Source organism: Haliaeetus albicilla, chromosome 5, assembly GCF_947461875.1.
Source record: "Haliaeetus albicilla chromosome 5, bHalAlb1.1, whole genome shotgun sequence".
Lineage (NCBI taxonomy): Eukaryota > Metazoa > Chordata > Aves > Accipitriformes > Accipitridae > Haliaeetus > Haliaeetus albicilla.
Genome location: NC_091487.1, coordinates 44,067,228 through 44,094,911, shown reverse-complemented (window position 1 = coordinate 44,094,911; position 27,684 = coordinate 44,067,228). Strand labels below are relative to the sequence as shown.

The 27,684-nt window shown below is 44.0% G+C and overlaps 2 protein-coding genes across 18 annotated transcripts; one reads left to right on the top strand and one right to left on the bottom strand.

Annotated features, from left to right (window-relative positions):
* Window positions 1–126: 126 nt before the first annotated feature.
* ATG13 (autophagy related 13) lies at window positions 127–24,824 on the bottom strand. Of its 14 annotated transcripts, XM_069784514.1 has the most exons (19): window positions 23,510–23,943; window positions 23,044–23,127; window positions 17,886–17,967; window positions 16,966–17,046; window positions 16,188–16,307; window positions 15,698–15,744; window positions 15,003–15,143; window positions 14,398–14,438; window positions 13,768–13,864; window positions 13,320–13,418; window positions 12,489–12,579; window positions 9,975–10,073; window positions 8,781–8,891; window positions 7,544–7,677; window positions 6,207–6,324; window positions 5,406–5,483; window positions 4,980–5,096; window positions 4,414–4,542; window positions 127–3,225 (listed from the first exon to the last, which is right to left on the bottom strand). In XM_069784514.1, the coding sequence occupies exons 3-19, from the start codon at window positions 17,952–17,954 to the stop codon at window positions 3,148–3,150; spliced, it is 1,650 nt and encodes a 549-aa protein (XP_069640615.1). In that variant the 5' UTR covers window positions 17,955–17,967; window positions 23,044–23,127; window positions 23,510–23,943; the 3' UTR covers window positions 127–3,147. The 14 variants fall into 14 exon arrangements, with proteins under 14 accessions (XP_069640615.1, XP_069640616.1, XP_069640613.1 ...); XM_069784515.1 differs by lacking the exons at window positions 23,044–23,127; window positions 23,510–23,943 and adding an exon at window positions 24,684–24,824; XM_069784512.1 differs by lacking the exon at window positions 23,044–23,127.
* Window positions 24,054–27,684, top strand: HARBI1 (harbinger transposase derived 1). Of its 4 annotated transcripts, none has more exons than XM_069784533.1 (3): window positions 24,054–24,194; window positions 24,625–25,343; window positions 25,940–27,684. In XM_069784533.1, the coding sequence occupies exons 2-3, from the start codon at window positions 24,674–24,676 to the stop codon at window positions 26,314–26,316; spliced, it is 1,047 nt and encodes a 348-aa protein (XP_069640634.1). In that variant the 5' UTR covers window positions 24,054–24,194; window positions 24,625–24,673; the 3' UTR covers window positions 26,317–27,684. The 4 variants fall into 4 exon arrangements, with proteins under 4 accessions (XP_069640634.1, XP_069640635.1, XP_069640636.1 ...); XM_069784534.1 differs by having other exon boundaries at window positions 24,084–24,275; XM_069784535.1 differs by lacking the exon at window positions 24,054–24,194 and adding an exon at window positions 24,261–24,321.

The window sequence follows — 27,684 nt, the reverse complement described above, 5'->3', positions numbered from 1 at the left end:
AACCTGCTCCATCCTGCACTCGCTGACAGGCAGCTCTCCGACCACCCTGTTTCCTGGAGGAGAAAGAGTGAGATGTTGGGACTGTCCCAGACCTGTCAGCACATGTGGAGAAAAGCACAGACAGTGTGTTGCTTACGTAAAAGTTTTATTGGAAATTCTTTGAATACTTGAAGTACATTGGAGACTGTTTCCAAAACAATACAATTTAGGAGCCTTCCCCTTCACCCAAAGTATCTGTAAATCAGCAGCTACATACATACTGTCCTTAATATAGAATCGAGCAGACAGCTGCTAAAATAAACAGCCTTCATAACACAATCTGTGGCAGGCCACAGCAGCAGCTAGATCTTTCCTGAAGCAGAGCATTTGTGCAGTGGTCAGGGAACTCGGAGCCTAGATGTAGCAACTACGTGTTGAAACTGAGGAATGTCCAGAAAAGAGGCACATAACTCAGCCCGAGAGAATCTCTTTATTGCTATGGCCATCCAGCTCAACACTAGCAGCTTATATAGGCAAATTGCCAGTCTTTTGAAGTAGAAAAAACGTGCTACACTGACATTCTGCCTTACGAGATGTGGGAACTGTAGCTATGTTAGGAACTGCATCAACAAATGAGCACAAGTATTTGGCTCAGGAGACCTCCTGGACAGGATTAGCAAGAATGGCATGCTTTCTGCCAACTCTGCAGCTTGTCAGTGTGAGAAGAGGACAGCAGTAGCACTGGCTAGATGAAGTTCAACCTAGTCTATTTTACTCCGTGAATCTAGTGTGAACCAGCACTTTACCCCATCCCTGCTGCTTTGCAGCCCAGATAGTATCACTTTCCCAAGTACAGCCTGTAACATTAAGAGAAAGGTGACAGCAACCACCTGCCTGTGAGCTACTTCCTACAAGATGGCAGAGACCAACTTCCTGAGCAGAGGTGAGAGCCAGCTGATCCATTAATTCCTTGTGTTTCTGCACCCTTCTGTGACCCTTTCCACCTGTAAAAGAAGCGGGCTCTGGCTGCAGGGATCAAGTATTTGTTAAAGCCCATGTAACTTAAGCACTCACGTGAGCTGTTTATCTTGGAAGCTTTCTTAAATGTTTGTGCATCTTATTTTGCAAAGACTAAACAATTTCTGTGAGGTTACTGAAAAGCTGAAATGGCTGAGTAAGCTAAAAAGGTTCTGGTGGGTAGCCTTCCTTCAATAAAGCTCTTACCTTGAGTTTTAGAGCTCACATGGCCTCCCACCAAACACATCACTCAACAAAAAAGCTGGTAAAGTACAAAGCATTGTGTTGCTCTGACCTTACAATAAGCTCCATTCTGAACTTAGTCCCTTGCTCTAGCAGTGGCACAGAAATAGTGTTCTAGAGAGGAGGTGGGGTTCCCCCATCAGCTGCTAGCAATCTCTTTCAATTAAGAATGCAGCTAAGTTGAAGAAACTGCCACATTGCACTAATTGGAAGGCTGGTTACTCAGCCACTCTAAGGAAATTAAGATGGTTCCTCAGTACTGAGGCAACACAACCCCGCTTCTGGACAAAGAAAGAAAAAAAGAAGTGGTTTAGGACAGTAAGGGGTCTTGCAGTTGCTCACTCTAGTTTGGGAGGGGGAGAGAGAACCACAAGAAGACCTACCTTATCTAAGTTTCTGTTTAGTGTCACTGTTTCTCCTCCCATCCTTACATCAGGCAAAAGACACACAACAGCCAAATCAACCACAGAGCACTGCCAGCCAGTCACACTTGATAGCCAGATCATTACAAAAATAAAATTTCAGCTAATCAAAAGCCAGCTGATTAAAAAGTACCATAAGCTCCCCAAAAATGTGCTTCTTCTTTAAAGAAGCTGCCTTCTGAATGGCTGAAGAACACTGCAAATTCATCCATGCCTATCAGAATGCAGCTTTTTACCAAGTCCCTGCCACTCCACTACACTGATGTGTGCATTTCATTCCATCAATGGGCCCTGACTGGATGTAATGGACACATAGTCCCCAAAACAGAGTATTATATTAGAATAATCAAGTCTGTCTTAGAAAATAAATATCTTGGATATTTTCCTGCAAAGAGAGACCAGTCTCACTGGCCAGGGTTCCATGGCACACTTGCTGTCTGCAGTGATCCTGGGCAGAATGACCCGCACGACTACGTGAAAACAGAACATCTTTTAAATATAGGTTTCTTTAAAAGCAATAAATATTTCTTGATTCTTAAGATCATCTATTAACCATAAAGCAGGAAGGTTTGCAAGGGTTAGAGGAAAGAATCTTGGACTAAGACTCCTAGTTACATAACCCTAAAGAAATAGGATTCCTAGTATTTACAGTTACATTTCAGAAGCAGAGACTATGAATTCAGCATCATCACAGCTGCTACATGCAGGCTTGCCAACAGTCAACACTGGTAAACTCAGCATGGCCGAGTGTCAGTACACTCAGGAAGGAAATGTGGAAAGCGCTTCTGTAGTTTCATTCCTGCTTATCAGCCAGCATAATAGAAGGCCTCACACAAAATGACTGTGTAGAGACCCAGTTCCTTAGAAGCAGGAAAACAAAGGTAATTTGTATTACACAGGTCCCAAAGCTGATGTCTCTCCCTGGGCTCCAGGCACTCACACTGAAGTCAGGATGAAACGCCCTGTTCTGCAGAATGGATGTCCTGGACTTAAAACTGTTGAATCTGCTGAACTCACAGACCCTGGAAATGAGCCAAAGCTTTCTATGCTTTAACAGGATCGGAGACTGTAGGAAAAAGTCTGTTAGCAAGAAGCTATACCTAGGGAACTTATACCACAGGACCTTTGGAGGAAGCATATGGCAACATTTCACAAAGCCCCTCCACACAGAACAGAGACTGAGGAGAAATTAAGTTTCATACATTGGAGTTTGACTTCCTGTGTCCCTACTGAAGTCTTAAATTCAAAACCAACTGTGAGCAGGAAAAGCGGTCCAGAACTATGCGGTGGTGTAGTTGAGGAAAATCAGCAGATGAGCTGTATGTATCTGCTATTGAAGAGAGCAATCAAAGAAAGCTCACTTGATGGAAGGAACTAGTCAAAGTGAGACAACAGGCAGAGCAGGGGCGATACAGGTATTTGTTGACCTCATTCTCCAGGGTGCCTTGAGGAGGAAGAACTGCTGCAGCAAAACTGGAAAACAGCTTCACTGCAAGGTTTCTACAAAGGCATCAAACTCTTTGACATTTTTCTCGTGGACTGCCAGCTTCTCTGGTAACGAATCCTGGAAGGGTAAAGAAGGATACAGTTCAGGCCTCATTCACAGCAGATAAAAGGAAGCTTTAAACACACACTAAGGTAAAAATTCTGTCATGCAACCCCTCTCCACTGCTCTGGGCTCCTCTTCCCACGTGCACAAAACCAGGAGTCCTCTGGCAGCATCCAGCAAGTGACCCTGAGAAGGGCACCCTGCCCAGAGGGTGTTTGTTCTGCAGGAACAGTAGGTGCACTGGGGCCTCGCCTTGTGCAATTCCCACCACCAGCTGCAGCACAATAACCTGCTCGTGTCACCGCTTTCATTGAGTCACTTGCAGCTCTTGGCCTTTGGTGTTCGTTTTTCCCCACAGTATGTTACAACGCCTGCAAGCCCAATACAGCACTTACTTACCCAGACATGACTTTTACCAGCCACTCCAGGATTTTACCTCTGCTCAGGCTGCAAGATCAGGCCTAGTTTGCCACTAAGTCTGACACGCCAGAGGTAGGATTAATTTTGGGGGTTTCAATGACAGCCACAGCGAGCATGCGGCAGCAGCTTTCAGCAGCTCAGGTGTGCCATAAACAACTGCATTTGTCTGGAACATGTTAGTGAGGGACCCCCTTTGGGCAGGGTGTCTCTTCTGAGAAGTACAGGAAAGACATGGACCTGTTGGAGCGGGTCCAGAGGAGGGCCACAAAAATGATCAGAGGGCTGGAACACCTCTCCTGTGAAGACAGGCTGAGAGAGTTGTTCAACCTGGAGAAGAGAAGGCCCGGGGAGACCTTACTGCTGCCTTTCAATACTTAAAAGGGGCTTGTAAGAAAGATGGGGAGACTTTTAGTAGGGCCTGTTGCGATAAGACAAGGGGTGATGGTTTTAAACTAAAAGAGGGTAGATTCAGACTAGATATAAGGAAGAAATTTTTTACAATTAAGGTGGTGAAACACTGGAACAGGCTGCCCAGAGAGCGGAAAGATGCCCCATCCCTGGAAACATTCAAGGTCAGGCTGGACGGGGCTCTGAGCAACCTGATCTAGTTGAAGATGTCCCTGCTCATTGCAGGGGGGTTGGACTAGATCACCTTTAAATGTCCCTTCCAACCCAAACTATTCTATGAGTCTATGAAGATAACGACTTTTTTCAAACTAGGAATGGGGACAGCATTATAAAGTACATATGATTCCCGCAAACAGAAATTTCAGGGTTCCATACCAAATCTTCCGCCATGGACTGCGCTCCAATGTCAATGGAGAGGCTGCTGAGTTGAGGGGGGTTCTGAAACTCACGGTAGAATGTCCCCAGGTCCATTGGAAGAATGTCATCTTTTGAAAATGCTGGTTTCTAGAACCAAAGATGCTGCCGTTAATTCCCATTCAGAAACACTGGCTTCCCTTTTGCCACATTACCTGCTACCAGTAAACATCTTGGCATTACAACTGTTGTAGCAATAATGCAGATTAAATAACTGAAGAACAGCCAAGATGTGCTTGCCTGAGCACTTGGAAAAGAGCATTTCCTTGGAATCTGGCTCCTTTAGGCATTAGAGAGAGGACGCCGAGCCCAGGTGTTGGTAGGGAACTGAAAGAGTATTTAATTTGTAGCTGTTGGTTCCAAGTATCAGTGTCTTTGCAGTTTTGGGACTGTCAAGCTCTAGTTTGGAACCATGGCTCTTTTCCACCCCTACTGAAAACTACTCTTACATCATCTGCCATTGTACCAGCACCTGAAGCCCATTTAAGACGGAGGTGTTACGTGAGAGCACCGATGAGGGCACTTACAAAGTCAATCATAACAAAGTCGTCGTGGGTGTTCCCTGTGCTGCTGCCACTGGAGCCCTCTGAGTGTAAGCTGCCTTGTAGAGGAGATTCAGTTTCTGGGGAGTCAGGAGGATTGACCTGCCCAAGAAATCAAAGACGGTGAGTACTGATCTTATGATCATATCTGTCTGTGTATTTTGACAGTGTGGGGGTAGTTAGGAGGTTGGACAACAACCACATGCTACAGCAGGGGCAGCAAACACATACTGTTATTTGCATGTCTAGAGAGCCCAAGACTCAACGCAGGAGACTTCTTGAAACCAAACAAATCTAAATAATAACTAGTTCTTTGCTCAAAAACCAAAGTGTATTCAAGGTAGGGAATAGCACGGATGTTGCATAAGGGATGCTGAGAAGGCACATATTATACCTCTGGGAGAGGCTTACCATGGGGTCGTTATCTTCCAGCTCAACATTCTTGGGAGCAAACATGGCAAAAGGAATGTCTAAGTTGGCCATGGTCACCTGAGGAGATTCAGCAAACAGAATTTCACTAAGATGCTCTGCTTACCCAGCACAGAAAAGGATATTCAAAGTCTTTGTCAGGCCTGCTAAAAATTGCCCCAGATCACGTCAGCAGCTAGGCAGGAGGCTGACAACTTCATTTAAAAGGCATAAAATAGAGAGATTGTACTCAGCTGACCTAATGCAGATACATACCCTGAGGTGGGATTGCTTATATACATCTTGTATAATACAGGCAAGGATTAATGAACCGCTACAAAGTCAAACAATTCTTCATCCATCCAAAAGGCCTAGAAGAGCAGCCCTAGGAACTGGGCAGACCTCTAAGCTGCCCTAGCTGAGCTTAAATGCTTGCTTACCAGTTCATCACTAGTCTACTGCATGTCCCTTCAAGGAAGGGAGGCTTGCTACCAGCTTCCCCAGTTCATGAACCTGTGGTAGTGGCAGATCATTGTGAGACCCAAGTAGGGTATCAAGTCTTCCATACCCAAACAGAGTGTTGGTAAAGTGGGGCAAATTCAGTGGATATTATGAAAGGATTCAAGGATTTTATGAAAAACAAGCCTATGACAAGACTTTGTAGGGAAATGCAGCAGGCAGGAATATGCCCTCTCAGTCTCCAGGGTTGCCCTGGCATTGTGGTGCTTTTTGCTCCTCTGTATAAGGACAGATGGGAGAAGGAGGGTATTATGGTGCCCTCTGAGAAGATCTACTGCTAGTTACCTGGTTAATGGGTTTGTTGACAAAAGCTCCCACCTTCCGGATAAAGATGGTCTCCAAAAGGTCATGTGGGGAGCCACACTTCCCTTCACTGCTGTTTGATACTGTTTCTGTGTCCTCGCTGGGGGAGGAAAATAGACTAATTAGTGACTCACTGCACAAACAATATGGACAAATGACATGCTTCACAAGACTCCTTAATTTTTCCAGGTTTACTCCTGGTATTGGAAGAAGGACAACAGAAATCTCTGTCCTTGTACCACATCTTCCTCAGTCATGAGCACAAAAGGGGAGTGGGATACTTGTGGAATCAGATTTTTGTTTAAAGCTGGACGAAAACTATTTAGTTCAATGAAAAGTTGCTGCCAGCTGAAATACGCTTTTCTTTTGGAGATGGACTTTTAACTTCAGTATGTGCATGTTCACAGCAATTCCTGTTCGTCACTATTATTTTTTCAGTAACGCAGTAGTCACAGATCTGTCAGGAGGTGAGGGCAAGAACCAGAATTGTATCTGTCACTCAGGTTACGAAGGCAGCAGTCTAATGCATCATGACAGCCACTGCCAGTATGATTAATTCACTGCATGGCTATTAGTTATTTGTATGACCTGATTTTTTTCCTACCACAGGTATTCAGAAATTTAAAACAAAAAAAAATTATTTGAGTCTTCTGGCAAGAGGCCTACTTAGATAGCATACCCAGGAAAGTGCTAGTGCAACTATGATTTTTTTGTTTCCTCATAGCAAAGTCTCTGCTTAAGATATCTGACTCAGAACTACATGACCCCAAGAGAGACTTCACAAGAAATAAATATGGTGACCAAAAAAAAAAAGGGAAGGATTTAATTAGCTGAGAGAGAGGTGATTTAGGACCATTTGAGCTTGCAGTGTTTCCTTTTAAGTAACTTTGCATCTAAAGTTTCTTAATAAAATAGTGAACAGAGTTGCAGTAACTACAACTGGTTTTGGTAACAATTCACATGAAATCTCTGGAGAAATTAAGACTCGCTTGTGAACTTAACTTCATCTTGTTGTTTTACAGTCAGCAAAAACAGTAGAGAGATTAAAAAAAAGTTAAAATTGATAATAAAGTTATTAAAGTTGAGATAACAGAAGTTGCAAGGATGTTACAGTGACTAGCAAGTGTGAATAGGTGGGCGAGATCATTGTTTAGAGAAAGGCTGAAAAAGCCCCAGAGAAAGCTGCTAGTTGTTTTTGGGGATGGAAAGACAGTAGTTACGCTACAAATAATAGATAAAAAGGTGAAAACAGAAAGTTTTATCTTAACAGGATTATGAATGGGCTAGCGTAAATGGTGAACCATCTAAAACCAACCTACCTACTAGAAGGAGTAGCTGCTGAGTAGTGGACTCCATCCAGTGGGGTGCACATCCTCTCTTGGTCAGCTTGAGTGCCATGTGCAGGCTGGCTAGGAATTGGGGGAACTCCCCCCTCTTTGCCTGGACCAATCAACTGAGATGGAAAGGAACAGTCAAGTTAGAGATCTCAAAATCAGGCCAGCACCACAGTGCAATACAGAGCAGATTCTGTCATACTGGGACTAGCTTGTGGGGTCTTTGGCATGTGACTGGGCTCTAGCCCCCATGAGGCTGAGAGAGGTGTCAAGTAGAAGGTGATCATCACAATACAAACTCTTTTTTATTCTCTTTCTACTCCACTCCTCTCCACTGCAGAGCTCTCTGTCCATAGGTCCTCTGCTTCAAGGAGAGGAGGGAGGGAAAAAAAAGAAAAAATCATATCCTCTTGCTACAGCCTCGTTGCTTTCTACAGCTTCCTGAGGAGGGGACATGGAGAGCGAGGCACTGATCTCTTCTCCCTGGTATGCAGTGACAGGACATGTGGGAACGGTTCAAAGCTGCGCCAGGGGAGGTTTAGAGTGGACATTAGGAAGCATTTCTTTACTGAGAGGGTGGTCAAACACTGCAACAGGCTTCCTGGAGAGGTGGATGATGCCCCAAGCCTGTCAGTGTTTAAGAGACATGTGGACAAAAATTAAAAACATGTTTAACTTTTGGTCAGCCCTGAAGTGGTCAGGCAGTTGGACTAGATGATTGTTGTAGGTCCCTTCCAACTGAAATAAGTTTATTCTATTCTATTCTACCATCATTGTGTCAGCAAAACTCTGATGTAGCAGCACTATCACAGGCAGAAAAAAAACTTCTGTCAACTTATTGTCTGATGAACAGATGCAAATATGCCAATAAAGACTGTCAGTATACCCTATGTCTAGGTTACAGTGCTGTGCTTGGACAGCTACAGGAGCAGCAGCTCTGTAAGAAGCTGAAGTTTGGAATCGGTGACATGCTGGTGCAGGCAAACAGGTCTGCTGCCTGCTCTTTTGGCATAGTTTTTCCACATGACCCCTACCCCAGTGAAGTCAGGGATGCTGAGGAGCCAGCTCTTGTGCAAGTTGTGCTTTCTCTATATTTACCTTACATTCTTTTCATTCCTGACAGGATACCAAAGCATGCACTATTTTCAAAGCCTCTCTCAGATGTACAACTGACACAAATGGTTGCAATACCAGCCATGGTTGTTCTACCCTCTACAAGTACCTGGTGAGGGTGTGCAGCATTCAAGCCACCAGCAAAGAGTACAGGAAACCCCATGTCAGCTGATCCAACTCCCAGGGCAGCAGGCTGATAGGAAAGACGAGAGCTGGAAAGCTAAGAAAGAAGAGAAAAAACAAGGGCAAAGGGAGAGGAGAGAGGAAGGGGAAGGGAAATGCCCCCCAGTCTGAATAATCATCAGTCACTGAAGAAGGAACAGGAAAAGTTGGAGGCACAGCACAGCATTTCAGGCTGGCAGAAGGATGCTAGATTTTCATTGCAATCAATAATGAAGGTTATTACTCTAAAAAGTTCTTATTGCAGGGGACTAAGTCTGAGCCTTGACAAGAAAACAAGACTGGTTTCCTACACACATAGGAGGAGGTTGTGCAAGGTATGACTGACATCCAGTCACAGGGAAGCTCTGCTCTACAGGCCTGTTTCGCATACTGGAAAAAGCATGAATGCCATCATCGACTTACTAAAGAGCTAATATTTAACATTTTTTTCCCCAAAGCAACTGCATTATCAACTGTTTGAACCCATTCCCATTGCACATTAAAATAGCTGATCTTCAAGGCCTGTTCAGATAGCTTCAGCCAAAGAATACAGAGTCCCATAAATGTGCTACGTAAAGAGAATTGGGAAGCTAACCCTTGTGAAATTGCCTTAGGAATGAAGTGCTGGAAGCAGTGAAACCCCAGGTAGAAATCTAGCTGGTCAGATTAAATAAAACTTTCCTGTTTTAGCTTGCTTAACCTCAAGAGGAACACTTCTTTCAGAGCTCTCTGTGTGATACTCCAGCAGCGCCAATGCTCATATCATTTACAGGGGTGTGAATGATGAACAGCACTTTTATTCACATGAGGCTGAATGGAACACTAATGACTGTGCACGTTGTAAGGACACTGGCTGTTAAGAGAAAACACTCAGTGCTGTGCCTTAGTACTTCTCTTTCACTAAAAATCCTTGCAACAGCTGTTGTTTATTTCAGGGTGTTTGTCCTGTCTTTGGGAGACCTTCATCTGCAAAGGCATTTAAGCAGCCAGTCTCAATAATGTGCCTGGCCCATTTTGGGTTCACCAGCCTTTCCCATGCACAACCAACATTCCACACTGTCAAATTTCTACTTTCCTGTATATGTTCTGTCATACCAGAACTACATCTGGCCATGTGTAGCATATTCTACTGACAACTCACTTGATGTGAAAAGGCCAGTCCCATCACTGGGACCTTCAAGGTGTCCGTCACCACAGGAGGAGGGGTCTGAAAATGTGCCTTTGTGACAGTAAAAACACACTGTGCACAGACACAGACACACAGAGGAAACAAGGAAAAGAGACAGAGTGAGAGAGGGGAAGAGAGAAAGAGAGAGAGAAGGACTTCAGAGAAGAACTATGAAGAGTTGGATGAACTGAATGCTAGTGAAGAGGTTTTGGCTGCAGCAGCCACACCTACGCATAGAGCAGAAGTCTTCAGTATTGCCAGAAGCACATTCATTTTGTAAAGAATTGACTGTTTTCCAATCTCAGTGAACCACTCAGGTAATATTTTAGAGTCCAGTGAACACTGACAGAAAGTAACTGCCAGAGACTGTTCCACAGCTAATTAGAATTGGTACCAGCCAATTAGCAAGGAGAAGGCTGAGCAGATGCCAGAAAAAGCCAAGAGTAATTTTTTTTTTTTTTTTTGAATGTACAGATTGCATGTATTTCAATACTCCCCATCCATAGAAACTCCTAATCTTTCAGCATTCTGAGGGATCATATCTTGGCAGGTCTGTGCTGCACCCTTAGAATAAAGGGGACCCAGGCTAAGGTGCAGTTCAAACACACTGATGTGAAGAGAGAACTCTGTCAACAGGAGTGACAGTCCAGAAGTAAACGCTGTCTCACAGAGGGTACTAATGCAAAAAGGGCAATCCAAACCTGGTTCAGTCCCATACCGTCTCCCAGTCATTTTCCTACCAACAGTTTTCACTTTTAGGAAAGCTTCATTCCTGGGTATTACCCATGGCCAGACTTTCTCCTGAATTTTGAGCTACTCCACAACACACACAGACATGCTATGCAAGTTTACAGGGTGAAGGTAACGCCTATTCCCTTGTATCATGCAGGTTAGGCCTCATTTCTACTGGGAAGGCAGGCAGAGATTTGGACAATTTGCCTACAGAACCACACAGTTCCCAATATTTTCCTACACATTAAGCTGTATATAGAAAGCTGGAGAAAGAAATTAACTTTTTTTTCCCTTCTAATTTACTTTAGATACCACTCTGCCAAGACAGCCTTAGAATTCTAACTGTGGTAACAAAGACTGGCAGTTGCTTTATAAATAAGCACTCAGCATATGGCAACTATGAGCCACAGGAAAAGCAAGAATGTAGGCTCATACTTAATGTGAATCCTTGAGGTTCATCTGGTTTCATAAAGCTTTTCCCCTCAGTGACAGCAAAGCTTCATGTCCCCTGGGGAAATGTCAGCTTCAATGTATTTACATACACTATTACTGTTAAGGAACACTGGCACAAGCAAACCAGTGGAAATTTCCTTATGAAACCTTTTGCATTTAACCCATTTTGTGAAAAGGCAGGACACAACTTGGCCACAAACTCATCTCCTGAGCTGTATATTGCAGAGTAAGAAAAGCTTTATTCCATCAGACTTACCGTGAGTGCTGGCTGATTAGTTCAATATTGCCTGACGTCCTGTCACCCAAAATCCACTTGGCACAAAAATGCTTCGTAAGAAAAGCTCATTTCTATCTCATTCATACAGAATACATTCTGCTAAACCAGTCATACTAGTTCCTCTGAAGCAGTGGAAAGACCCGTAGCAAATTCTTTCAGTTTGGAACAGCATTCCAATTATACTTCATTCTATGTTTCACATCGACGGCAAAAGAGATTAAGAGTCTTTATATTGCCTTTAAAGATCAAAGCCATCTGCTTGGCTGGACAATAAGGCAGGACATTCCTGAATATTTAAAGCTATAGGACAACTGGAAATCTGGCCAAGTTTTCAAAATACAGAATTGTGGAGTCAGGTATCTTAAGGACAGTAAAAGAAGGAGGAATTGGAGTTTCTGGTTTTTGATATCCAGAAGGAAACCATTATCTCTTTATCTTAAAATTGAAACTTTTCATGGGTAGGTGGAAGTACAGAGTATTAAGTTGCTAGTTCAATACTATGACCCAATTTGTTTGCTGATACTTCTTCCTGCTGCCCCAACTAGTTTTAGATCGTCCAACAAATACAGCTTTTGGCTTTTTCCTGCTTTTCCATTCTGCAATGTAGAAAATATGACTGTGCTGTAAGCATTTTCCTGATATTTCAGTGTTTCTTTCTCAATGTCAGTCTGTTCCCACTACTTGGGCTGCCTGGCATCAACCTCTTGAATTCATCTTCTTGCAGTATCAGTATGTGAATGTATAAGTACACTGCTATCCTCTGCAAGCACATCTCAGCCCAGCTACAGCAGTAGGTTCTTTTAATCTTTCTCAGTAATTCAGTCTTTCTAGTGCCCTAGCATTTTGTTGAAATTAGTATCTAACTAGGTTTTACTCAAGAGTGTAACAATATAAATAACCCACACATTAAATTTTAATTAGCAGCAGGAGGCTGCCAGTTTGCACAGTAGTTGATGTAGGAGTATGTGCACTTCCCTAACAGTGATTGTTCTATCTAAGAGTAAAAAGAGCCTCGTTTCTCTTACCTGAGATGGAGGAGAGGTGGAAAAAGATGTGGTACACACTTCTTGGGAATCTTCTACTGAGGGGTATACTGCACCATTGTCCTCACCAGCTCTGAAGCAGCAAGAAAAGAAAAGCTTTCTAACTGGAAATATTCCTTAAAACAAACAAATAGTAAAACACACTGGGACAAACACTGCAGGGAGGTTGAGAGTATTTGGGTGGATTTGAAAGGAGAATTATGAAGGGCTCTCATCTACTTGGCAGAACTGAGGAAAACAAGGTATGAAAACTTTAATTTTCTCCAGGCACTCCTCTTCTATCCCCACATAGAAACACTTCCCTCTGTTATTTTTAACTAAAGGTTTTGTTATACCAGCTAATGCTACTGGCTTCAGTGCTTACAGAACCATTGTCAAACAATACCACTGGTCCCAATCTGAGCGTCCTCACATGCATTTTAGAGAAGACAAACCTCCCATCTACAAAGAGAAATTAAACTCTGATCTTTCCCCAGTGGAAATATCTGGAGATACATGTCTCTGGACACATAGTTCTACAGCAGGATTAACTGTTACACTTTCAAATTCCCAAAGACAGCCAAGATTAAGATGTTTGTGTCCAAGTGCTTCTGTAAGGAATTTGGGAAAATACTGGGGCTTGCTGCACTCAGTCTTCTAGATGTGTGGAGAAAAACGTCACCCTTCCTCATATGCTCAACCATGTCAATATGATTGACACTAATCCTCCAGTCTCCCTTCCCATGCAGTCAGCAAGTAGTGGAAAAGGCTCTGTATTTGGGCATAATTGATGCCTTCACCATGGCCCATGACTTCAACTCAGTATTTCCTCACCTGTAATTGCAGGGATGCATGGGTGAAGAGCTGGGATAAGGACGGTCCACAAAGTGATCAATGATAATCCCCATGATAGGAGGGGTCCTCTCAAGCTGCCTGCAAGGCAACAAGCAATGCTGTTATTGGCTTCCTCTCTCTACTCTCATCCCAATTCATGGTGCCCTCACAGAAAACCCTTGTGCCTATTGATGGGACCAGGGCATCTTTACAATTCAGCCCTGCAACTCCAAGCATGCTTCAATGATTTGTTGTTCTAGAGTCTGGCTCAGGGCTACCCAAATACTCGCCTTGCTGCAAGACTTAATCATGAGAGAGAGTATTCTCCATGAAGGAGAATCTCGGCAGGAAAGGATAAGCATAAGGGGAAGATTTAGGGGCTCATAATATGAGGGGTTTAATAGTATATTATTGTAAAACAGTTTCTGGCATGATCACATTTTCTCACCTGGTTGACATGAAAGCGAGGTTGATTCTGTAGGCACAAGACAAAGTGATGGTGCCCACTGGGGTACCCACAGTCCCAACACGGACTGTCTGGAAACCTGTAAGGTTAAGGAATGATTATCAGTTTCACTGATTATTTATGTTCCATACTTTTCTATTCTGAAGTTACATTATCTTATTTCTATAGTGTTTTTGTTATCCCTTGCAATCTGAACTCCAAAGACACATATAGAACCCATAACAAAACAGCAGCACTAGGTTGCCTTGCTGGTAGGCTTCATCTACAAGACTTCTGAGGTCACTTCCTATCCTGGTCTAAAATATTGCTCTGAAGTGCTTCTTGTTCCCGAGTAAATCATGATCTCCTTTACCTGTCCTGCCCCTTATCAACAGACTTCAGTTATTTCAGTTACGGATCACTGGAGTCAAAATGGCAATCACCCTAGATTTTGTCAAAGTACCACCATTATACCTGTCACCTTATGACACAACCTTTCACCGGTAGATCCAGATAAAAAGCATATGTAAACCTCAGACTTAATTTTCCTTATGGCACTTAAGAATAGTAATAAATGGCTAGCAAGTATGGAAAACATTTCTGCTCTAGTTTGTGTGTGTTGCCTAATCATACCTTCTCCCAAGCCACTCAGTTGGACTTCACCAAAATATATCCTGCAGGAAAAGGAAAAAGAAAAGGTGTTAGGTCCACTGGGGACATAATGCTATACATATCCTTATTCCTTATTTAATTTTATGAGTTGAAAGGCTGGAACTACTTTTGCTCTTTAGAAAAAAAACACAAAAGAAGTGGCTAGAATGCCCATCTCAAAAAACCTTCCAGCTACTTCAGAGGAAGACATGTCATGTGACAAGAAAAAGGAAGAGAAAACGGTAATCTAATCAGAAATTTCTCTTTAAGTTTTTTAAGCCTCAACTGGATGCTAATAAGCAATTCAACCAGTGCTTGCATGTAGAATTTTTTACTCTTCTCAGCATGGTAGGCAAACAACAATACTTCACAGCCTGTGCTTTATTTTTCTTTCGATGGCTCAGATGGAGGCTATAAAGTGATATACAGCCCAAAGTTCTTTTCTGTCACTGATCAGTAGTAGTTAAATCCAAATAATTTGAATTTATTATCACTCATCCCTTTTTACCACATTTGCAGCTGCACTGTGCAAGTCTAGAGTCTCTGCTATTTGTATTTCAAATCAGGAATTTCATATTCTGCTTTACCTGTACAATATTACATATTCATGGCCTTGCTTCCTTGAGAGTCTGTAGGCTGGAGTTACCCTGGTTATAGCAAGCAAAGACTTCAGCAGTAGAGACAGCCTGTTGTATACGGTGTATGAAACTTTGATTTCTTTGTCACACCTATAGAACACAAAGGAAAAAATTAGTCTTTTGTTCCCAACTAAGTTGTTTGCTTGTTGGGTTTTTTTTTGTTTGCTTGTTTTTTTTAAATCAAAATTAGTCTGTGCCAATTGTTTAATGTTGGTTTTATTGCCAAAATGATAAAATAAAGCCCCAGTGTGGCTACCTGTTACTGACCAACCAGCTAAGAGTCCTACTTAAATCTAGACACCTGTTGTAGAAGTAATTGTTGAAAAATGCCATGCAGCCTTCTACTAGAGAGAAACATCTTTTCACTATTAAAAACATTTGTCATTACTGAGTATATGAATTCTTGTATCTGAGGAAGCATACTAGTTGTAATGGAAGAATGAAGAAGTAATAAAATCACTAGTTTATTTTCTTGACACCAATATTAAACAGTTTGCTGCAGTAGACAAAGAGGGGATTTCCCTCTGAAGTGACCCAGGCCACACAGCCAGTATGTGCTCAGTCATCACCATGGACTGAGCAGGCTTCCCCATTTCATCAGCTAAAACAAACGCACACACACAAAGTGTGAAGAATGCACTTACTTTTCATTCATTTCTAGACACCAAATTTCCAGCTCCATGGAGTCCCCCTGGATCAGAGAAAGGATGGCAAACAAAGGCTCAATTCAGAACGCAAACCTTTTCACGTCTCATTAGTGATCATCAACAGCCACACTTCTCAATTAAGATGTTTCTCCTGGCTCCCACTTTCTTGTAATGCAATAATAGAAAAAGGTGCGCTGGAAGTCTCACTGCACAATTAGATCACCTGAGGGAATACCTTCCTCAGAATGTCTAAGCCTATCATGGTCTAAGAAACTTAATTTTGCTGCTCTATCATTAGTGTGTTTGGCCTCAGATATTTGCAGTAAATTGCTTCTGTTAAACAGTACATTTCTTTTCCTTAGCATACTATCTAACTTCATAAATGAAGATATTTTCACATTGTCTTGGACTAAAGGGCAGGAGCTCTGGTAGGTGACTTAAGATTCAGGTAAAACAAAAATGGCATCTCTTTTGACTCAATTCTTACCTCTGAGGTTTTGAGAGAAATCTCCACGCACATAGACCGTCCAACAGCAGGCAGTTGTCCTGCCAGGGCTTTCTTTGCTTCATGAGTAACCTCTGGTATATCCTTGATTGCCAAATTGAACTGCAGAATGAAAGGGATTATTCAATTTTTTTATTTCTTTGAAAAACTGCCTAATGGTACACTGTAGACAGACTCATACACCCATACATAACATACTAGGTCAGTGTCCACTGAAATATTTATGAAACAGAAAATTCCCAGATGGGCTTAAGCTTTTCATATTTGCAAATATTTCCTTGGCTGCTAATTCAAATGTTTTTCTTCATCCTGCCATAAAAATCATGTTCCTTTTCACTCACTTGAGTCCTGTCTTCACCCACAGAGTATCCTGAGTCTCTTCAATTTTAATAAAGCCCATTACTACAAAGTCCTGAATTGCAGAGTTGCAAACTTCTGACAAAAAAAGAACTCACCACCCCACCCCCAGCAGATTTTGGAAATGCGCCTTAGCTGGCAGGAGTGCTGAAACGTATCATTTATCTCTCCTCTATCAGCCCTTAAGAGCCCAGAGTGACATGCTGCATGTAAACAACAACAAAACACCCCCCCCACCACCAATGAACGTAACTGAACATAGTAGTTATTCTGTGAATAGTTATGATAGTCTGCACAAGACTATAACAACTACCTTGCATTCTCAACACACACACACATGCGTGCATGCGCACACACACAAACCCCAACAGTTATGGAGTTGCTTTAAAAAACATGACTTTACCCAGTCAGAGCCAGTTGGGGAGGATGATGATCGGGTACAGATTTTCTCTCCAAGTCGGGCCTGGACAATTACTTGTACCGTCTGGAATAGAAAGGAAAAGATACACGCTCATGTTTTGAGCTCAGCAGAGCCCTCAGTTCAGAACCTGAGCTAGACAAATTCCAAGTCAAAAAAAAAAAAAAAGAAAGGGCTGACCAGACATAGAGGAGTTTGCTATGCTAATCTTCAGGTCTAATAAATTTAAATTATTACATATAATACATAAATGCATTTCAGACAGAAAATAATTTTAAGCTGACCTTTCTCTGTAATAACATGAAGTGACTAAGTCAATTTTGCAATCACGAGTTGCACAGTTTTGGTAATACTGAAACAAAATTTACAACTATATCCTGAACCTGGAAATCTAAAGGAAAGTCGGGTTAATCTGTACATTTATAACATAGCTATTGTCAGAGTATCTACTTGCATCTATGTACCCAGTGAGGTCAAATTTTATACTTACGTATCAACATAATTCAAAAGAACATTCTGGTACTATTGCTTTTGGATGCAATATAAAAATTTAGATAGGCTGAAAAGAAAGAGTCCAACAGAAGGTGCTACCTAACAGCTGGATGGTTAGATGTGTTGATAGGAGCCCAAAGCTGACAGAAGTGTGAAGTGCCTATAACTGATTCTACAGCAGGACAATGCTGGGGGAAGGAAGAGGATTTGAAGGTAGAAAAAAGGGGAAAATATGTTTTTCTAGTTATTCTCAGAAATCTCCTAAATTTGACATCAGCTTTTCTTGCTTTGGTCTCTAGCAAAAACAAAAAAAACCCCACCCCCAAACCCCAACCTTGTTATTCTAGCCACAGCAGGTAAGGCTTTTCTTAAACAAGAAAGAAGAAGCATTTGCCCACAGGAGAAAAAGTTACCTTTAAAGCAAAAAATTTGATGAACTTGTCCAGGTCCTTCCTGTCTTGGGAACTGAGATCAGTGTCCATTGCATATGGCAATCTGAAATATAGCACAGGCATGGGAACGAAGTCTTCCTTCAGCTTTCTGTTTGCATTTCAAGATTTTGAAATATTTTGCCATCAGAGGCTACCTCAAAAGAAATTATAAGCACCAAAGGCCTCTGCCTGTCAAAATCCTAACATGCTAAGAACTTTGCAGGGTGGGTGCAACGTATAAACACGCATGAATAGTTTATCTGGTCAGTGCAAAAGACACTAGCAAAGAAACAACAAAGGGGGCTCACAATTAAAACTGGGTACAAGTTCTCCAATTTTGCTAGCTTAATTAAGAAAAAAAAACAAACCCAAAACCTAAACCCAAAACACCCCAACACCACACTGACTGGATTCTATACCAAGCTATTAATCAGACATGGCAGTCTCTGCTTCAGAAAGAATCTATCTTCAGTTATCAGCACTGGTCAAAACCAAGCCAAATTGTTTTCTGAAGTCTGAAATTCTAAAAACAGTATTCCAGTGGTATTTCAGCAGATACTGACATCTATATAATATACGATTGCTGGAACGGGCTACGCTGCTTCTTTACTTCCAACAAATAGTACCTGCAGTAAACCTGTGCACCTACAAATTTACCTACAACCAACTGAGAAGATAAATTTTTGCCAAGGGGTAGACCAAAATTCTCTGTTCGCTTCTCTGGAAAGCTCTGACAACAAATACTTAGCTCCCACATTCACCCTGCCTTGTTTTTTCAAAATACCGATTGTTTCTAGCAATACAATGAACTTGCACAGTGTGTGAAGTGAGGCAGGCCAAGGCACTAATCAGATTTCTGTCACCATCACGCCACACAGCCTGGGATAAATCACAATTTTTCTGTCTCTCAGTTTCTTCACGTGTAAGTTAATAATCGTACAGAGGCCATGGGGACAAATGCCTTAATTAGCAGCATTAACTGTACTTTTTGCTCATAAGCCTTCAAAGTATTAAATCACTTTTAATTCCTGTTGCTGTTTTTGTTTTGAGACAGCTAATCAGCCTGAAGCAGCTTGTCAAACATCACGTATTTATGGAACGCACTGCTCATCACAGAAACGTTGGCGGTCTAAGGTCAGTAAGCATGAGCAGCTGCCATGCACAAGGTTACTCTACTCAGGATTCAATCTTTAAGCAAAGACTGAACTTGCAGCAAGGTACGCTATTTATACAAATTAAAGCTCAGCAGGGCAAAGGGGGTAATAGCCCTGTTCACACAGAAAATATCATATAATCTTTAATGACTACACACAGCCAGAACTTCTATTTAAAATATCTCACTTAATAGCAGTAAATGCCTATTTTAAGTAATGCTCTAGGAGCACCATCCAAGAAGGGCTGCTAGATAAGGGTACTGCAATTTATAGAGCATTTTATAGAGAAGAGTGCTGCTTTCTGAATGACTCGATAAAAAGAAAGCTTGACATCTAATATAGGTGAAAGTTTCTAGGCTACATTCATACTGCATCTCCTAGCGCTGCACTGTTCTCATTACAAATTATAACTTAAATTGAGAAGTCACAACACAAGTGAATCAACATTAGATGCATTATCAAATTATCCTTTGGATATTTTACCGTCCTCATCAAAAGTATTATACTTTCTTTCCCTGCCTTTACCTCCACTAGACAAGAGATTACAGATCTTTTCTACTGGGGCAGGGTGGAGGATACAAAAGGAAGTCAGCACTTAAAAGCGCTAGATGGTTAATTGATGCAGCACTGTAACTTAAAAAAAAAAAGTTTTTAGTATAGACACTTCCCACTACAAAAAAATAGGCGAGAATGACCTGTTATTATTCTTTTGACTTATCTAAGTAAAGCACTGTAAGAGTTGAGGGGACCCAAGATCTACAACAAAACCTGGATGATATGGGGAATAAAACACTGCATTAAAAAAATGCAAAAAGAATGCTGATATTTAAATACCAAGAGAAATCAAATTAGCTTTTAATGTGAAAAGAAGCAAGAGGGCATTTCTATGCGACCCCTGGAGAAAGGTGCAAGGAAGTACATATCCTGATGTTGTAGAAGAGCTGTCAAATAAAGTACCTACATTTGCCTTATGGGGCTGGGAAAGAATTCTGGTTATTGACTATTGCAAGACATTCGGGAACTAATGGAAGGTGTTAGGCTCACTGGTCTGTTAGGAAACGTAACAAAGCAGATCATCAGCATGGTTCTCTGCGCAGTATAGGAATTAGTTCTAATGACTATATACCCAAATGTCTCTAGAAAGAAGAGAAACAGCTACCAGAGCCATGTCTTAGATTCAGGGTTCATGGTTCTGCCCTGCTGCAACAGAAATGGTATTCTTCCTGCAAGATCTCAAACTATCTGTAACATTCATGAAACATTTGGAGATTCATACTCTTACCTCTCAAGCTCCAAATGCCAGCAACAGTTGACTCACCAGAGCCTAAAGTAGAGCAGAAAGTGTCAGGCAAGGTTTCCTTTCAGGCATCTGTAATTTCAGGGGAAAACTGGGACCTTGGAACTCAGCTCCTGACATGTCTAAGGGCTGTCATCTGATGACCACCATCTCCTAAGTTTTGCAGGAGGACCTCTGGTGATTACCTGAGATCTGCTAAGGCTTAGGACAGTGTTCACCTTTAGAATCATTCTTGCTAAGAGTCAAGACAGGCCTAGAATTACAGCAAACATTTTATTTACAAAAATGCCTCGGTACCCTCAGGTTAGCTGCCACCAGCTGACCTGAACAGGAAGGAAATGCCTTAAACTTAGTTCCACCAAACTTATTCAACTTCTGGGGTCCTGTAGGCTGCAACGCCAGCACGGCTCCTTGTTAAGTGCCAGTATCCAGGCATATGCTTAGCTCAAGGAAAACGCTGTCTAATTTTACACTGAATAACAACTAGAAGGAAATAACCTTTGGTCTAGGTTAGAAACCCACAGATGACCGATTCCCCCTCAAGTAATCCCTTAAGTAAACTGATACCTCACTGCTTTATCCTTACACATAGGCTGTTCACAGCTAAAAACAAGCATTTTGGCCACACGACTTTTTGCTTTGTCTCCCTCTTCCTGCAACATCCATTTTCATACTACTGCCTTTTTTTGTCTGCTTTTGTCTCCACTTTGCTTTAAACAGAAACGTCAGAGACAGATGTTCAGAGGAGAACTGCCACGTGTGGCTCTTTTGACTAAAGCCTTATTTTTTCTCACAAGGTTATGAGGCAGAGAAGAATACTAGGCTTATCCAACAGTTTAACATCTAAGCATTGTGCCTTATACACGCTACTGGTATTTATACTCTCCTTCTCCAAGAAGGACAAATCAGCGTAAGCTGATGGCAGGCACCCTGTTTGCATGATGCAATGAACTGCAAGAGCCCTCCCCTTCGTGCCTTGGTAAAGCCCAGAGAAACTACAGCTACCAGCCTGCCATGCTCCAGTCTGACAGCAGCAGCCCCGCTGCCTGCAGAGACCTGTAACCCGGGCACACAACAGGTGCACAGTAACACTTGTAAATACTTGCATTACAGTATGTGTTTCCTACGTGGGAATTTAGCGTATAGGTCTGCTTGACACTCACGTACATAAATGGGGGAGGACCAGAAGCACCTGACGCACACCAGGCATTATTATGGCTGCTGGGGAAAGTATATACAGGCTGCTTCCATCACCTCCCTCCTCTGCGATTTCACTTTGAGCCATGGCTGCTACAACTTAAAAGTCATCCGGCTTTCCTTTCAAACAGATATTTACCGATGCAGAGTAATTACTCATGGTTCCTATCCCAGAGTGATATTAAAAAGACCAGAGGGAAGAAACAAGAAGGGCAGTTGCTGTAAGGAGAGGGCTGTGGACAGCTCTCATCCCAGCTGTACGTTCCCAGTTACCTGACTGTGCCCCCCAGACCGGGCTCCTTGTCCCTACCACTCTTCCAAAACTTCTTTGTTAATAGAGCACCCAAATTCAATCTCTGAGAACGTCCTACATGAAGTTCCAGAAAAGCCTCGTTGAATCATGCAGGTAAACAAGAAGCACATGGAAGTTTTTTAAGCATTTAACAGAGTGCCTTTGATAAATGGCCTTGACTGCCAAGAAATCTTTCCTAGAACATCCTCTTCAATGACAAAGAAGCTTCACTGCAAGCAGGTATTTTGAGTGCATTAATAAGCAACTATAAAAAGATCTCCATAAAGACAGCACTCCGTTTCAAGGCTGGGCCTACAAGTCAAACTCCTGTATCCCACAATTACTTAAAATGAACCTCCATTTTGCCTTCTTAGTAGGTTAGTCAGAAACCTGGAGAGAGGGTGAGGGAGAGAACAGTTCTAAATTTTAAGGTGCACCACTCTCATTCTTTAAAGTTTATGGATCTTTTTCAGGGAAGACTAGAGTAGATTCTAGCAGAAAAACTGTTTCACATAATATGTTGATAAAATCAAAGGCTCTATAGTAGTTCACTATATGATTAAGTTTTGACTGATAAAGAGGCAATTTTTCCTGCTGATCAGGAAATAGATTTATTTCATAACTGATAAATGACTTCCCAGTTTAGGAAATATCTTACTAAAGCCAGCACTCCACCAGCTTAAAAAACAAAATTAAGTAATTCCTGTTGACCGGCAGTTACATTCTGTACTTCCCTAAGGTCTAAATATGGTGTCAGTCCAAAAGTCCATCCTCTCATTTTGTTTGTCAGGCCAAAGTATACAGACTAAACCAGAACCTGCTTCTACATACCCTGTACTACAACCACCAATATAATCACCAGGTCTCAACTTTTGTGCGAATACATGTTCAGAAAAGTCGGGATTACACAATACCATTTAAGCAAAATAAGGTGATCCTGTATGATCCTTCCGGACACCTAAATACAGCCTGGCTCATCTGAATGACTGACTTCTTGCCACAAGAAGGAGGGTTCCACCAGGTCAGGCCACTCCTGCAATAATTTGGAGATGCTCTACACTTCATTTGCATAGCCAGCTAATTTTCAGCTAAGGCAGTAATTTACCGTGTTTTTCCCCCTTACAATGTGCCTAGTCACACCACTTTTGAGGTTTGCAAGTAGGCAGTTCGTAGGCTTAGTCCAAAGTGACCCTTTCCTACCTGTTCACTGACACGGAAGGCGTCTCTGCTCCCACCAAATCGATGGGAATGACTCTGGCGGTGCCCCAAGAGCCGCAGCTCGCCCTAACAGCAAAGAAAGATGCGATGATTTGCAAACCCCTGACCTCTCCTAACAGACAGCAAACTCACGTTACAGGAAAACTATACAGGGGACCACGGGGTCTGAAGTTCTACCATTTCGAACAGCCTCTGAAGCACTTTGATTTTAGGAGACACCACTTGGAGAGGTTTCGGTGGGCCGCATCCTTCCCAGCCTCCGCTGACGGTCCCCAGCCGCTGGGAAAACGAAGCCCAGCCGACACGGCTCGCAGCAAACCCTGACTTCAGCGAGCAGCGAAGCGAAAGTAAAACGCGGCCAAAGGCTTAAGCCCCGCGGCCCGATCCCCTCGCCTCGAAGAACCTCCCGGAGCTCCCCCCCCCCCCTCCGCGGCCCCGGCCCCGGTACCTGCGCGGGGGCGGCAGTGCTGGCGGCTCGGCGGCTCATCCCGCGCCGAGGCCCGGCTGCCCGAGGGGGGCCCGCCGCCCCGCTCCCCCGCCGTGCCCCGGCGTCTCCTCAGCGCCCCGCCCGGGCACGGGGGGTTCCCCGCGGCCCCGGGCCCGCAACCGCCGCCGTCTCCGAGCCCCAGGGGCCCCCCCGCGGCCGCCCTAAGGGCTCCGGTCAGCTCCCCTCCTTCTCCTCGGTCCCCGGGATCCCGGCGCCCGGGGCGGGGACGGATCTCGCAGCCGGCCGGCTCCGCGGCGGCTCGTCGCGGGTGTCGGCGCCCGTGGGGGGGTGCGGGGGTCGGGCTGCCGGCGCCCTCAGAGCAGCGGCCTGCGCCGCGCCGCCGCCATCGCCGCCGCTGTTTGTTTTCATCCGCTGCGGGCGGGGAGGGAGGGAGGGAGGGAAGGAGGTGCCTGGGTGTCCGCGGCGGCACTTTCCACACGGAGCCGCCGCCGCCATTTCCCCGCCCACCCGCGCCACACCGGGCCGGCAGGAGGGGTAACCGCGGCCGGGATAAGAGGGGCAGCGGCCGCCGTCCCGCCTGCCGGCAGCCTCCTTGCTGCGGCGAATCTGCCGCGGCGAACGAGGAGGCCTCGGCGGGGTGACGGGAACGGCGGGGGGAATCGCCTGGTAAAGCGGCCGCAGGCCGGTAAGGGCCCGCCGCTCCGGTGCCGGGGGACGGGACACACACACACACACACACACACACACACACACACGGCTACCGGCGGTTCGTGTCTCTGCCGTTCCGGGTGTGAAGGCGGCCCGGTCGGCGGGTGAGTGGGGAGGGTTCCCGAGCCCGGGAAGAGGGCTGCTGGGGTGTACCGGCCTGACCCCCCCCGCCCCGTCACGGCAAAGGAATCCCTGTGGGTTGCAGGCCCCCTCCCGCCAGGCAGGGCTGGAGAGTTGCCAGCTCCGCCGTGAGCCCTCCTGCTTTGACCCCCGTGTTTTTTAAAAAGCAGGTACAAAGAAGTGAAAAGATTCGCTGGGTAACCTGAGTAAAAGGAAAACGGTAACGGGGTCTGAAAGGCTGACCAGTAAAACCCGTTCTGAGTCTCCTTCCCCTTTGCTTTGTGCAGGTGAAGGCTCTGGGAAAGCTCCGTAAGGGAGGAGCCCTAGAGGACTGCCATGGCCGTACCTATTGCGGTTCTTGACTGCGACCTCTTGCTCTATGGCCGTGGACACAGGACTTTGGATCGCTTCAAGCTGGAGGATGTCACGGATGAGTATTTAGTATCCACATACGGCTTTCCCCGACAGTTCATTTACTACCTGGTGGATCTCCTGGGAGCCAGTCTCTCTCGCCCTACGCAGCGGTCCAGGGCCATCAGTCCAGAGACACAGATACTTGCTGCACTGGGTTTTTATACCTCCGGCTCCTTCCAGACTCGCATGGGGGATGCTATTGGCATTAGTCAAGCCTCCATGAGCCGCTGTGTTGCCAACGTAACCGAGGCATTGGTGGAAAGAGCCTCACAGTTCATTCACTTTCCTGAAGATGAAGCCACCGTACAGAGCCTGAAGGACGACTTTTATGGGCTGGCAGGCATGCCAGGCGTGCTGGGGGTGGTTGACTGCACCCACGTGGCAATCAAAGCGCCAAATGCTGAGGACCTGTCCTACGTGAACCGAAAGGGTCTCCATTCTCTGAACTGCCTGATGGTGTGTGATGCCAGAGGAGTCCTGCTGAGTGCGGAAACGCACTGGCCAGGCAGCCTGCCCGACTGCACGGTGTTACAGCGGGCAGCCCTTAGAAGCCAGTTTGAAACTGAGCTACATAAAGATGGCTGGCTACTTGGTAAGTCAACTTTTCATTGTTGTTTTCTGTGGAAAGTCTATTATATATCGGCTCCTTATTGAGTCTGGAGCCTCTGGGCACAAGTGACTTTTGATTGCTTTCCTGCAGATTCCTTGAGATTTGCGATTCAGTTGGGACGATCCTTCTCTTAGAAATCTAGAACAGTAACTTCCAATCTGTGTTTTATACAGTCCGATCATTGTATGTATTAGTTTACATTAATTCTGTTAAGAGCTTGTTTTCAGTATCCTACACCTTTCTAAGCTGAATTATGCAATTTTTAATTCTATGTAGGATCCTAGTCCAGCTGTCTTTCACTGTATTATGTAGTAATTCTCTTTAATTCTGTAGAATTCTCTTAAAGCTCTTCCGTGTTCTTCCAGGATTTCCCTGTGTAAAACTGAATGCCTTTATTTTGTTGTCCCATTTGTAAACCTGAGTTATTGTCACTCTTCCATGCTTTCTCATGCCTTCTGTTTTAGCCAGAGAAATAAGTTACTCTGTACCTGTAGTAGCAGAAAACCAAGGGTCAGGAGCTGAAATCTGTGGTTAACTGTAGGTACGTAACCTGTCCTCCTCCTCTTCCCTGCTAACAGGTGACAGCTCCTTCTTTCTCCAGACATGGTTGATGACCCCTCTGCATATCCCCGAGACACCTGCTGAATATCGTTACAACATGGCGCATTCTGCCACTCACAATGTCATTGAGCGGACGTTCAGAACCATTCGGTCGCGTTTCCGCTGCCTGGATGGGTCGAAAGGCACCCTGCAGTATTCTCCAGAGAAATCCAGCCACATCATTCTGGCCTGCTGTGTGCTTCATAACATCTCCCTGGAACACGGGCTGGACGTGTGGTCTTCGCCGGCCACAGGACACATGGAACAACCGGAAGAAGAGTACGAGCAAATGGAGTCAATGGACTCGGAAGCCTGTCGTGTTCGTCAAGAGCTTTTACTTACTCATTTTAGCTAACGTTGTGACAGAGGGAAGGCCTCTAACGGTTCATCTGGGAAGATATACAGAGCAAATATGCCCCTTCCTCTTCTTTAAGTCTGTAGTGACTAAGCAGATGTGAGACAAGGAGAAATTTTGCTCTCTTCGTTTCAGGTGGTATTCTGAACTTCTCTCAATCTCTCCAGAGATGCAATTTAATTGCTAGATTTTTACTGTTGTGATGCTTAGAGACCGCCCCCCCCCTTTCACCTGACTAACGTGAAATTGGTGGAGAAGCTTGGGAAATTGTTGTTGATAATGACGAAAAATCTGTAAGCCTTGCACTGTTCTATAAAGCAACCAATTCTATGCCAGTTTGTAACCCAAAACCCATATGATTGATTTTTAAACAGTATTTCACACAAATTAAACTTCCACGTGGGCTCATGTCTACCATGAATTCATGAGCAGCAAAGCAAAGATTTATCTGTTTGTTTGCAGGTATAAATTCTTGCTAAATACCATTCTGCAGTTTTGTTTATTTCCCCAAACCCAGTCATTCCTCTGAAAGGTGACAGCTGTGTTCTGGGAAGGGTCTGGCTTTTTGCTGGGTACACACTAGTGCTTGCACCTATCCAGAAGGTCAAGAAGGGTTGAAGGTTTCTTCTTTCCCAAACAGACTGGAGAAGATGTTAAGCTACGGTCGACTGTTAGATACTTAACAGATACCAGGAAATGGGCTAGCGAATGTAACTCTAGTTCTCACTGGGTATGTCTGCCACAACAGAAAACTACTCATCTTGTTGGCTGCTATAAAAGAAATGCCAAGGACTGGCTGGGTCACAAAAAGTGAACTGATTGCAAAAGTTCTCCATTTAGATCACAGCTGAGGTACAGAAAGGCTGCTCTACCGCTGCTGGCAATCTACCTATTCAGTGGAAAAAGATGACTAACGCACGCAGTTGTTGCTGGCACAAGTCTAGGAAGTTTCCTGGCAATGTTCTCTTTCCAGAAGATGCAAGTGTTTCCAAGGATCTCTTGACAGCAGTCTGAGAAAATTTTGTTTCTTAGATTTTTATTGTTTACTGGGCAGAAAAAGAAACAAAAGTGGTAGGGAATGCAGAATGCTGCAAAGATGTAGCTACTTAAAGTAGCAGTGCAACCATCTGGCATGCCAGGTCTGTGTTCTTTTAGAGGAAACGAGCCTGGATCATGCCCCACGTTTGAAGAAAGTACGGGACATGTTTCTAAGCCTAGGACGGAGATGCAGGATTAGGTATAGTCCTGTCAGGTTTGCAATGGCAGTAAGCACTTACTGTCTTACAGAAAACCAAGGGTGCTTTATGATATAAAAGCAAGATGTTTTCCTAAGACCTGATGAGATCTGTAAAAAATTACGTACAACCA

What these genes read in the sequence shown, in the direction of transcription:
- ATG13 (XM_069784515.1), bottom strand. Translation starts at nt 17,954, where the DNA reads ATGGACACTGATCTCAGTTCCCAAGACAGGAAGGACCTGGACAAGTTC. An exon ending in GAATATGTAATATTGTACAG is followed by an intron (nt 14,439 to 15,002) that starts GTAAAGCAGAAT and finishes CTTTTCCTGCAG; the next exon opens with GATATATTTTGGTGAAGTCC. An exon ending in ACTTTGTTATGATTGACTTT is followed by an intron (nt 4,543 to 4,979) that starts GTAAGTGCCCTC and finishes CTTTGGTTCTAG; the next exon opens with AAACCAGCATTTTCAAAAGA.
- HARBI1 (XM_069784533.1), top strand. Translation starts at nt 24,674, where the DNA reads ATGGCCGTACCTATTGCGGTTCTTGACTGCGACCTCTTGCTCTATGGC. An exon ending in TAAAGATGGCTGGCTACTTG is followed by an intron (nt 25,344 to 25,939) that starts GTAAGTCAACTT and finishes CCCTGCTAACAG; the next exon opens with GTGACAGCTCCTTCTTTCTC.